This window comes from Harpia harpyja, chromosome 21 (assembly GCF_026419915.1).
Source record: "Harpia harpyja isolate bHarHar1 chromosome 21, bHarHar1 primary haplotype, whole genome shotgun sequence".
NCBI lineage: Eukaryota > Metazoa > Chordata > Aves > Accipitriformes > Accipitridae > Harpia > Harpia harpyja.
The window spans coordinates 2206503-2218397 of NC_068960.1; the positions used below are offsets into that span (position 1 = coordinate 2206503).

General features: G+C 44.0%; 1 protein-coding gene across 7 annotated transcripts in view; it reads left to right on the forward strand.

Moving 5' to 3' along the window:
* Window positions 1-11842, forward strand: part of MSLN (mesothelin) — a 55013-nt gene extending 43171 nt beyond the window's left edge. For all 7 annotated transcript variants that reach the window (XM_052773000.1, XM_052772999.1, XM_052773001.1 and 4 more), the window contains 18 exons: window positions 367-538; window positions 853-1068; window positions 1176-1346; window positions 2367-2513; window positions 2668-2717; window positions 3589-3709; window positions 4033-4118; window positions 4718-4847; window positions 4961-5151; window positions 5899-5989; window positions 6484-6595; window positions 6832-7016; window positions 7841-7987; window positions 8214-8347; window positions 8915-9042; window positions 9650-9744; window positions 10338-10527; window positions 11214-11842. In XM_052773000.1, coding sequence (XP_052628960.1) covers window positions 367-538; window positions 853-1068; window positions 1176-1346; window positions 2367-2513; window positions 2668-2717; window positions 3589-3709; window positions 4033-4118; window positions 4718-4847; window positions 4961-5151; window positions 5899-5989; window positions 6484-6595; window positions 6832-7016; window positions 7841-7987; window positions 8214-8347; window positions 8915-9042; window positions 9650-9744; window positions 10338-10527; window positions 11214-11308 — 2461 coding nt within the window. In that variant the 3' untranslated portion in view covers window positions 11309-11842. The remainder of the gene's footprint in view (window positions 1-366; window positions 539-852; window positions 1069-1175; window positions 1347-2366; window positions 2514-2667; window positions 2718-3588; window positions 3710-4032; window positions 4119-4717; window positions 4848-4960; window positions 5152-5898; window positions 5990-6483; window positions 6596-6831; window positions 7017-7840; window positions 7988-8213; window positions 8348-8914; window positions 9043-9649; window positions 9745-10337; window positions 10528-11213) is intronic.
* Window positions 11843-11895: the final 53 nt, after the last annotated feature.

Sequence of the window (11895 nt, forward strand, 5' to 3'; positions counted from 1 at the left end):
AAGTTTGCTGAGTGGTGAGTCTGATGGCTGCTTCCATGAAACCTTTAAAGTATTTTTCTGTTCCTCAGATCATTACCTTGTGCTTGATCTTGGGGAGGGCCAGACCATAAGTTCCAAGTCTTGGGCAATGACTGTCATGCACTGTTGGTCATTAGTTGGTGGCTGGCACTGCATCTTGCATGGTTTTTGTAGTTTTGCATGACACTGCAGTGCTCTCTATAAACAGGAGCATCAACATCGTCAGAGCTAAAATGAATCAGGGGAAATGTGCACTGGGAAAGAGCATCCTTTGGAAAAAGAGGAAAGATCTGACAGAGCCACTGTCTGTCATACTGGCAACCTCTCCTCCTTGTCTCCCACCTGCAGTCTCCCAGACAGATTTATTTGCTACCTGAGCCCCTCAGCAGTGAGCAACCTGAGCAGAGATGACGCTTTGAGCTTGGCCCAGAGGATCAGTGAGAACTGCCCATTGAACCTGAAACACAGAGGAATAACTAGAGAGAGAGCTCCCTCCTCCCTGACAACAGAGGAACTGCAGGTAATCTCCTGTCCAGCCCCCCGACTCAGTTCTTCATTCACCTAGACAAAATTTGTGAGGGTTGAGGATTCAACTCTCATCCCTCCTCTTGCGTACACTCCTGTAGGTCATCTTGCTTTTTTTATTGTGGTGTCTGGCTGGTGTTTCATAATCTGAGAATTCTCAGTGGGTGGAGGCAGCCCATCAACAGGCTTCATCACACACATTTGAGGCAGAAAGTCCAGTGATTTAAGACGTCCAAAGGCTGTAGGATCCAATAAGCTCACCTCATTGCTCCTCTGACTTTCTTTTCTGTCTGTGTGGGACCTTTTCAGGTTGCATCCTCTTTGGTGAGAAAGTTTGAGCATTTCCCTCCTGCAATCCTGCGTGCATTGGGCCAGGCTGCAGTTGGGCTGTCCATATCCGACATTGAAAACAGCATCAGTGATAAAGACCTTGAAGCATCTATTCCTGCCCTGGGTGAAGTTCGTGGCTGGAACACTGAGCAGTCCAGCACTATTGTCAACAAACTGCTCAGCTCTGGCTATCAGGTACAAAGGATAAGGTCCACAAATGCACCTCACACCTGGTAGAGCTAGCTGCTAGCAAATGATGTTTGGCCCTTCATGTACTCATGCCTGCATGCTTTACCTTTCAGATCCGGGATGGACAGAGCCTGGCGAAGCTAGGGAGCTTGGTGGCTGGCATCAACAGCAGCACACTTCGAAGTCTGTCTCCAGAAGTGGTCTTGGAAGCCATTAAGTTGCCTGAGTTTGTTCAGCAAATGGTGACCCTGCCCTCTGTTCTGAAAATGACATTTGTGGAAAAGGTGAAGTTGTTTTTCTCTTCAGGCGTCATAAATTAGCAAAGCTTCAGTGACTCACAGTTAAGAACACTGGTTACCTGGGGCCAGGCATTGACACACACCTGCACACCCAGACAGCATTCCCTTGGGGGTGTTTGTCATTGCTAAACAGAGTGTGCAGCAGGACAAGCATCTCAAGTCCCTGTCACTGTGCCTGTGTAGATGTCCTTGGCTGCCAGCCAGCGTGTCCTGCCGAGCCTCTTGGGGATGTGGGCAGAAGAGACAGTTGTTTTATGGGGTGGTCCTAGAAACTACTCTTCACTGACCTGAAAAGATGCTCTCGGAGAAGGGATATTGTCATGGTTTGGAGTAAGAACGTGTGAGAAGTGAAGGAAGCTTAGAAAGTCTCTTTTAGGGTAGACTGATCCTTCAGCAATGCACTATTTCATTCCCCCATGTGATTGTGTAGGATTTGGACGCCTCTTTGCCTTTTTGCATGCCATGACTTTAGCCTTCAAGTTGCATGTGTAGCATTCAAGTTTGTTGTTATTCATCCTCCCTCTGGCAGGAAAGACTCTGACCTGTGTTTGGCACCAGAAGCCCTGCCTGTAGCATGTCCTGGGGCAATGGGGTGCCCTGCAGGGTTCTGTGTGAAGCATTAGGGTAACATCTCGTTCACCACAGGATAGTTCTGCAATGTGCCTTTGGCATGTTGAGACATTGTTTCTGTTGGCAGAGCGGAAAGACATGTCCCTCCTTTCTGGCCGGTTAAACATTTTTAGGGCATAAAGCCAGGAGGTGGGAAACTGATAAGAGGCAGAATCTTTCAGATTCATCAGGACCCCAGGTATTAGTTCCAAGCAGCTCTCCTAGTCTGATGAATATGTCAAACAGGAAATATTTCATAGTGTTATGGCTCCGAGAAATGCCCAGATGATCAGCAGGGGAATTTGCCTGGCTTCTTTCCAGTTCGTCATTTCTTCTCCAGCAATTGTTTTATTTTAGCCACAGTGTTTGAATGATACGTTTTCGGTTTTTTTAAAGATTTCCTCCAGCGTAGGCCACCCTGCTGACCTGGTTAAATGTATTCCCGATGCTCTGGCCAGTTACATTCCAAAATCATTGCTTGTTTTTGGGGAAGAGAAGCCCAATATTCAGGATCTCAACAGTAAAATGTGGACCCGAGAACAGGTAATATGCTGGTGCGTTGTGTCCTTCTTACTCCTCAGTGTCAGCCTTGGACTTTACAGAGCTATGAGTCCACTCTGCAAATCTGTCTTGACAATACAGGTGAATGTTGCAGAAGAGCATGGTAAAGCATTGACACTCTGGCTTTGCTTCACAGGCTGCCATATTTTTCAGTGATGTGATAAAGACAGAGCCTGACTTCAGCAGGTAGCATTTTTCTTCTCTCCTTCCATTTTCCATGTTTGTGTGTGCTTTGATTGCAATTTCCGTGTTTCCTTTGGTATGTATGGCAGACCCACCATATTCAATCCATAGCAACAGATGGGAAATACCATGCAAACCCAAATGCAGGCATGTAGCATCAAGATTTACAAGGATGTCAGCTGCAAAAATTACCCATAAGCCACACTTGCTTTCTAAAATGACGCTGCTGGCTCAGACTGCACCTGGAACCTTGCTTCTGACTGCCTCTGTGGAAGGCGTTTTTAATCGGAGAATATGTCAGTCTTCCACAGTGGTATTCCAGGGATTAAATTTAGCGGGGCTGATATGTCTTTTGTCAGGTCTCGTATCTGAGGTAAAAAATTATGAAAACCATGATATATATCTGGAAAAACAATGGAGTCGACATTAGTGTCCTGATTTCACAATAGAAGCTTTTCCATATAGAAAGCAATTCAAGTTTTAAGGACTTGTCCCTGAGCTCTCCCAGACTGTGCAAACTATGTTCAGTGATGAGGATCTGCACAACTCCATTTCATTTTCAATGTGTGGCTTGTACTGAAAACAGAGGGAGGAGACTGATCTTGTAATTCAGGATACAGCAATACTACTTGGGGTGAAGAGTTTGTCCCTGCATTTCTACTTCCACTACGAGTCTCTAGATTATGTTTATCTGACCAGATCTCCCACATATGTTAAGGCAGCAGTTTTGAGGGGATGGAGTTTATAGAGCATTAAGCTTTGAGAATGGAGGAGGTTTATGCTTGCTGTATTTGTCATTATATATGTGGGAGATGAGCACTGAATTATCTCCTGAAGTCCTTGCCCCTCTGATTTGCTTTCTGTAAATGTTCAGGCTTTCCCAGTCAGTCCTCCAAGGCTTCACATGTGCAGCTGTCAATGAGATGGAAGCAGAAAGATTTCAGGAGCTGGCCAAAGTCATGAAGAAGAAGAATGTCAAGCTAGGAGAAGACCAGGTCAGTTCCCATATTTTGAAATGCCGTATTTGATGTTGTCATGAAGATAGCAATGAGGATTGTTCAGCAAGAGCAAACTTTCAGCTTAAGGGACTAGAACAAATGTAACTGGTCCTGGGTCTTCATCCCACAGTTCTGAATTTCCCCGAAGAGAGAAGTCAAAACCCGGTCGGCTAGGTTTCTCAAGAACCAAAGCCTCTGATTTCTGTCTTTTATTTTTCTTACTTTGGAGCAGAGTAAAATCCTTATATATGTTTTGGTTTTTTTTTCTTATATTTTCATGCTGTTTTCTTTCTTTGATGTAAACTGTGGTGTCCTTTCAGCTGAGTTGCTTAGTGAAGATGGTGACACTGCATGGGATTCCCCAGGATTTAGATAACTATCCTAAAGACCTTTTGCTTTTTTTAAGGTAACTGTGCTATGTTTTTCATGTTGTTGCCTTAGTACTTAGTGGGGAAAAAGAGGTATTACTTTGTAACCTAGCTGGTAATGACTAATTCATGTTTGATGTGTATTTCAAACTTGTTTAGGCCTCCTTACAGGGGAAAAAAAAAAATCAGATTGCAGAAATCTTTCAAAAGGGTTTTAAGGTCCTTTCAGATTCAACCATCCATTTAATATAAACAGTATGAAGCTCTTTTTAAACATGTCTGTTTGGATATGAAACCAGTATGCAGTTTTAGTACTTTCTGGCATCTGTGAGTGTGATTTTCCCTTAAAACATCAAAGAAAACAGACAGTAGAGTGGATTTCTTTGTTCCAGTAGCTACTCACTGTGGTTCTGTATCCAAATCTTGAACAATTTTAAGCTGAGTCTCACAATGGGTTCCTTAAGGTGAAAATGAATTTTTAAATATAGACTAGGATCTTTGGGAAGAACAATTGCATAGAGTTTAGTCTGCAGATGTGGAAGATGTTATATTGGACACAGTATATGTTGAACAGCCTTGAACCTGACCAGCAGTTTGATATCATTTGCTAGAATTCATGGAGTATTTGTCTTTCTAGTCCTTCAGACTATGCAGCAACAGGAAGCTGTAGGCAGTACTTTGCTAATATTGGGAAAGCAAATCTTGATGTTCTGCAAAGAGAGTCATCTCAGCGGAAACAGCTGCTCTTGGAGGCTTTAGCATGTTTGGTATGTGGTGAGGGGACAGCTCTGCACAAGGCTGGGGAGAACTTGGGGTTCAAGAATGCTCTTCTACAGCGGCATCCAGTTCTATTTAATGCCTCTGTCTTGTATTATTTCAGAAAATTCCTGGCACACAAGTAAACGAGGAAAATGCAGATACTCTAGGGCATCTGGTCTGTGACCTGGGCGGAGAATACATTAGAAGTTCTGGTGGGAATTTGCTGAAGCAATTAAGTCAGTGTGAATCTTTCCTGCCTGATCAAGAAGAGGCTATTAGAAGTGTCATCAGCAGTGGTAACACTACGTTTGGGTATGAATTTTTCTTCTGGGCATCAGCAAAACAGTTCCCTTAAACAAAACCATTGTCCCATTAAGACCTGAGTGAACTCCAGCCAATCAGCTTCATCAAAAACTTGAATAATTCGTTGCTTTTGAATTTCACATTGGGCCTTTTACATTGTTTTATTTGAACTCCTTTCAGCTGAAAGGTTTGGCTGGAATTCCACTGAAAAATACATTGTCACTTCTGTGTCTCATCTGCTCTAGTTATAAAAGCTTTTCCTCTGGTCTATTTTTCATTAACCAAACTTCTCTGAGACTGTCCTGATGGACACAGGTGGCCTCTAGCTGTTTGTCAGCCACTGACTTTCAGAAAACATTCTGTTTCTACCTGTCAAACCAACAGATGCTTGATAAATCTTAACAGAGACATTGTCCAGGGAGGCAGAATATTTTCTCTTCCTGTGTCAAATGCCCTGAGCTCTTGGCACTGAATTCGGCGATAAGTAAGCAGTAGATATTCTTCGGGTTTCATGCTTAAGAAAATAATGTATTTGTTAAATGCCATTTTCCGATCCAGCTGTTGTTATTCATGTTGCTAACAGTTGCTCCTGCTCTTGTGGAATGAAGTTTTGCGTAACAGGAAGTGATCAAAAAGTTTTAGGATTTAAATCTTGTATTTTCTTCACATGTTACAAGGACATAATCCTGGCAGCTTTTAAGGTGTTTTTTTGTTGTTCTTCCTTGAAAGCTGATCCCTGCTATTTTTTGTATGCAGGCCTCCTGTAGCGTGGTCAGCTTTTACCTTGAATGAGCTCAGTGGATTGATTCCTGTATTTGATCACAGCATCTTGCAGAAGATCCCCAAGGTGTGTTATTCATAGAGGCGTGGGGAGTTTGGGAAGCACTCCTAGGTCCTGCAGTGTGGAAGAAGTATGATGGGGGTGGTTCAGCCCATATGTTTTCAGCAGTGTCATCATTTAAAAGTGTGGTGCCAAAGAGGATGAATGGTCTATGAGAAGTGGGGGTTGATCAAGCTGACAGCCTGGAACTGCAAATCTAGATCGCTGTCGTCCTCTTCCTGTAACTGTCAGAAAAGTAACAGAAGTGGAAAGCAGTAGTAACTATATACAATGCTTTGCGAGGAGGTAAAATAATTTATGGGGCATGGGATATGATAGAGTCTAAGCATTTAGAAATTTGCCTTTGGGTCACCAAGGAAAGATCTCTAGGCTTATAGCAGCAGGTCTGCTGCCCATAGTACTTTAACAATGAGGTTTCTTGTGTGTGTGAGTAGCAACTTGTTATGCTGGTGGTATGCCCAAGATTGCAATATCCCCCTGATGAAACATTTTCTTTGCAGAATGTTTTAACTCTTTGGCTGAAAAACTATGCACACAATTCACCTCTGTCAAGGGAACAGCTGGCCACCATTGTTGAAGAACTCCTACCTACTAGGCATAAGCGTGCTGATGGTATGGAAGCCTTCCCTGATCCATAATGGCAGCATCCCCCCTGGTATCAGGGTTGACCCTAGTGCTTGTGGGTCTCCCTAAATGTGTCTGAGTTGAACTATGAAACACTTGGTGGCAGGTCACCCACGAGGAGGGTGGTACCATAATTGCATACCTGTCCATCTCCAGCAAGGGAGCATTCAAAGCTTGAAGCAAAAGGATTTAACACTGAGCACATTTGATAATTGCTTCAACAGGTTGCCCACCTGACAAGCAGATAACAGAGATGGTTCTTAAAGATGACTTGATGCCTATTTACTACCCACCTGAGGAGTTACGTGCTTGCCTGAAGAATGTCTCTCTGGAGAATCACCTCTCTCGGATGCTGACCTACGCCTTCAGTGTTCAGCAATTAGCTGAGCTGAAGAGAAATCTGGATGAGGTAATGCCAGGCTGAAGAATGTTAAATTATTTACTGATGAGATTTATCAGGGACTTGTCCAGTTAAGTATCTCCAAGGACTGAGACTCCACCATCTCTCTGGGCTCCTCTTCCAATGTTTGACCACCTTTACTGTGAAAGTACATATTTCTTAATATCTAATCAGAATTTTCATTGCCTGTTGGCCCTTACCCTTTCACTGTGCACCTCTGAGAAGAGTGTGGCTCCATCCTCCCCATAATCTCCCATTAGATAGTTGAAGACAGTAATAAAATCCTCGCCTAGTCTTCTCATCTTCAGACTGAAAAAAACAGCTCCCTCAGTCCCATTGCCCCACTTGGTATGTTGTGTGCTTCTGCCCTCCCCGACCAGCGTGGTCCTCTGCTGGACTTGCTAGTCTTTGCTAGACTTCGACAAAAGTCTTTCATGTACCAGGGAGCCCAAAACTGGACGTAGTATCCAGATGGGGTCTCGCAAGTGCCAGCCAGATGGAGGGGAATAATCACTTCCCTTGGCCTACTGGCCGTGCTGCTGTTAGGGAAGCCCAGTATTTGATTAGCCTTCACCACAGCAAGGCATACCGACCACTCAGTCTGTGTTGAGTCAGTTCACAGTGCTTCGGATTTTGTTCCTTCCCCTGGGCCCTGCTTGCCTGAGCTATCAAGCAGAATAAGGACAGATGTGCTCACGGAATCTCACTGGCTTTGGTTTCTTATTCTTTGCAGACCTTTTGGGCTTTCCCACATTAATTGTGCAAAGAGCATAAATTCATAAGCACAGGCATGATAATGAGTGTTCATAGCAATAATAATGGTCTTTCCACAGACATATCCTGATGGGTATCCTGACAGTCTGCTCCCCAAACTGGGCCCCCTCATTTCTTTCATCACCCCTGAGGATGTTTCCAAATGGAAGATAACTTCAGCTGACACACTGGCTGCCTTGCTAAAAGATCAGCCCCCTGATGATCGGGTAGGGATTTGGGTTTGCTTTTCTGCCCATGTTTGTTTCCTGGTTTGGGAGCTGCTGGTTTAGCTTAGTGGGTTCAGAGATGATTGGGCCATCCTTGAGGTCCAAACAAATAGATTTGAAATGATTCAATTTTATTTTTGTAATTATTGCATTTCTTGTTCTTTCGAGGATGAAAACATAAATTCTGATTCAAGCTAACTTTTGAAAAAATTAAATGTGTTTCTAGGCTTCTGCAGTGATTAAACGATATGTTGACTTGGGAAATGCCTTGAACGCCACTGCACTGAATGCAATTGGGACGAGATACGTGTGCCTTCTAAATGCAACCGAGTTGAATATAATAGACTCCAGCAGCTTGAAGTGAGTCAAATATTGTGATGCTCTTGGCTTCTTGCAAAAGCACTTTCCCATCAGCAAGTGCATTTTCCTTTTCTTTCCACTTGGTGAGAGGAAATCTAGGAAGCAAGTTAGTACCTCCTCTGTGTCCAGGTTTAAAAGCCTGCTGTTCTCCATCCTGCCAGGAAGGGCTTGGATTTGCAATCAAACTCTCTTTATTGCAGCTCAGCTGACAACAGATATGGTCTGCATGCATGCTTTTATCTAGAGGCAAAGGAGAGTTAATTAAATTTAATTTAAATTCCTTTGGAAGACTACTAAATGAAATTAATTAACTACATCTTTGCAAACCCTTAAACTTACCATGCACCATCAGAGCCATCATAACTTGGAAGACACGACATTTTGAGCAGGAGGCTGAGCCATTATTTTTTTCTCTTAGCTTCTCTCCATACCTCTTCTATCTACTGGGAAAAGGGGGTCACCTGTCCTATTTAGAGAATCCCAGGGAGATACTCAGAATAGTTCAAAATCTATACAGGTTGAAGATAATAAAAACTTTTTTCTCCCTAAATCTTCATTTTTCTGCAGACTGGCATCTCTGAATCCTTCAGCCTGTACACAGCTTACGAAAAACATCTTATATGCTAAAGCAAAACAGGCTTTCTCAGACCAGAAGTATTTACCTGCTTACTATGACCTTGTTGAACCATATCTAGGTATGTAAAAAAACAGTATGTTATGGGGAAGTAGAGAGGTCTTAGCCAGAAGCTGAATGGGTATCAAATACCATCTAAGATTTGGGAATTTTAAGAGCCAAGCTGTTAAAAGTTCAGTCTTTTTCAACTTGTAGATGGCATAAAATATCCTTGAAAGATTCTGTACCTGACTTAAAGTTGTCCAAATCAATTGTCAGACTATCACAGGGAAAATCAAACTCATGACTTCTAGGATGGATAAGATCTGCTGGATCCATGAGAAATCAAGCTGCTGTGCTTAACGCTTATCTCACAGCCCTTCTCTATGTCACAAAACAGATTTTTCCCTGTTAAGCCAAGAATTTATTCACAGCCTGAGCAAACTCTTCTTACCCCTCTGTCTAGCACCTGGCATTGTCACAGATTGGTTTAATAGCTAACGCAATAATACCTCCCAGCAAAGTGAAGTAGCATCCATATATTTTGCAGTTGGAACTCACTGCGTTAGCAGCTCCAGCCTACTAAATTTTGGAGACATCATTATAGCTCTAGCTTATACAGATACACAACACTGCTCATTTGAGGGCTGTCCTCCATGCTTTGATATACTTTCTCTTCTTGGTCCCAGGGGGTGCTCCTGGTGTGGATCTCAGAGCTCTAAGCAAGGGCAATGTGAACATGAACATTAGTACTTTTGCGAAGTTAAGAAGAGACTCTTTGCTGGTGAGCTGAATCTTGAAATTGTTTGACTCCTTGCATTCATGTTGCTAAGTAGTTGGTTTTGGTCGCATTGTCCATTGTTGTAAATCAGGAGTCACTCCATCAAATTCAGAATGATGCTAGACCAGTAGAAAGTGGAGAACCGGCCTGAAATGTCTTTAAAAATGTAATTTGGAATCATACGTGGATGCTAAGCCAGTCTTACTGGGGAATTTCTTTAGAGCAGGCTCTCATAGCAGTAGTGGCAGGAGCAGGGGACAGGCGTCCACTAGACTACAGTCCACAGCTATGTGACAGATCTTCTAACAAGAGTGTTAGCAGTAATATCATCAATTTTGGAAGAAAGCCCAGTGATTTGGGCAGGGACTGGGGTGCCCACCTGAGTGTAGGAGACTCGTCATCAGAGGACAACAGAAACAGTCTTTGAGGCACCATTGTCGTCAGGAAGATTGTCCCAATTGAAACCACTCACCAGGCATTTGTCTTCCTTGTTCTTCACACTTCTGCTAATAGAAACCTCATTGTTTCCTTGGTCAGAGGTACTGTTTCCATTCCTGCATTTACATCTGTAATTCTTGCTGTTTGATTTCTCCTAGAGCCTGACACCTTCTGAGGTTCAGGGCTTGCTGGGGATTAATCTCCGTGATCTGCAGAAATGGCAGAACAAGTCTCCCATCCGGGAGTGGGTTCAAACACAGAAACAATCAGAACTGGATAAACTGGATGTTGGGCTCACTGGGGGGCTACAAGAAGGCTACATGAACATCGTCACACCCAAATTTCAGTGTATGTATTATGTTAGGACCTCAAATTGTTGTGTTTTAAATACTTATTTTTGGGTTACAGCAAGGAGAAAAACTGCCTTGTGGAAGCAAAGTGCTTCAGTTGTCTGTAAAAGAGAAGTGAGTGCACCAAGCTCAAGCAAGTGGTGGCCTTGGGCAGCGCTGCCAAACGGCTCTACTCCTGCTCTCAGCAGTGCTTGTGCCAAGGCCCCGGAAAGTCCTGCTGGCTGCTCTTGTGCTGAGAGAGCAGACTGTTGATCTGGGCTACTGTGGACCCCTTCCAGTGGCACATGTTACTACTCATCCACCCAGCCCCGTTAAAGTGCGCTGGGCAGTGCTCACCTCCTTCCTTCACCTCCCGGCGTTGAGGGGCAGCTGAGGAGCCTTAAGCCTTGCAGAGCAAATTCTGGGTCCGATATGAGAAGCAGTCCTGTAATCCCACTGAGAGCATCCTCACTGCCTGACCATCTTAACGGAGTGAGCACTTCCAGAGCTTCCTCCTCTGCTGTGTGGTGGATTTGGGTTATGACTTGGTGGTGCTATTAGGAGTGGCTGTTTACCATAGTTAGAAAGCCCGTGTTAGAAAGCCGAAGATCTTCCCTGGATGTGGCGTAAAGAGATGTTCACCCCCATGGGGCAACAGTTCAATCATTGATTTCTTTGCACTAATGTCTGCTCTTTTTCCTCTAGCACCATCCGCAGCCTCTCCGGGTGCTGTGGCCATGACACTCCACCTCCTGCCTGCTCTGCTTATCAGTTTCCTGATGATGTCGGTCTTGTCTTGAAAATCTTCTCTCAAGAAAAAGCAATGATGAGGGGGACCAGCCTGTGACCTGCCCTGAGGCCTGTCAGGGACAGCCATGCCTGGGGGGTGAGGGGGTGCTCACTGCTAGCAGGCAACTGTTAACGCAGCCCAGGGTTCACTTTTAGGTACTTTTGTCTTTCAAATCACTCAAAAAAACCCCAGAGCTCTGTCTGAAGGGAAGATTTCAGACTCTTCAGAGCAGGATCTTTGCCTTTTGTACAGACTAAGCCCGGGTGAGCCCCAGCCGTATTACTGCAACACAAATGATGTCAATATTTTACTGCGCAACCCTGGTGGGTTTAAGGGTGCGCAAATTGGCTGTTCTGCATGTTAACGATTACATTTCTCAAAGAGCCTGATCTCTTGACACTGCCAAGACCTCTGAGTGGGAGTGAAGTTTTCCAGCTGATTGTAAATAAACAATGGAACTAAGTAAAAAGAAGCAAATTGATGAGTTGCTCTTGTCTTCTCTTCATTCAGACTGCCTGCACCTTCGTATCTGCAGGTATCGGTCCAAATTAAATGGTCAAAAACCCCAGACATGCCTGTCACTTTTCTTTGGTGTTG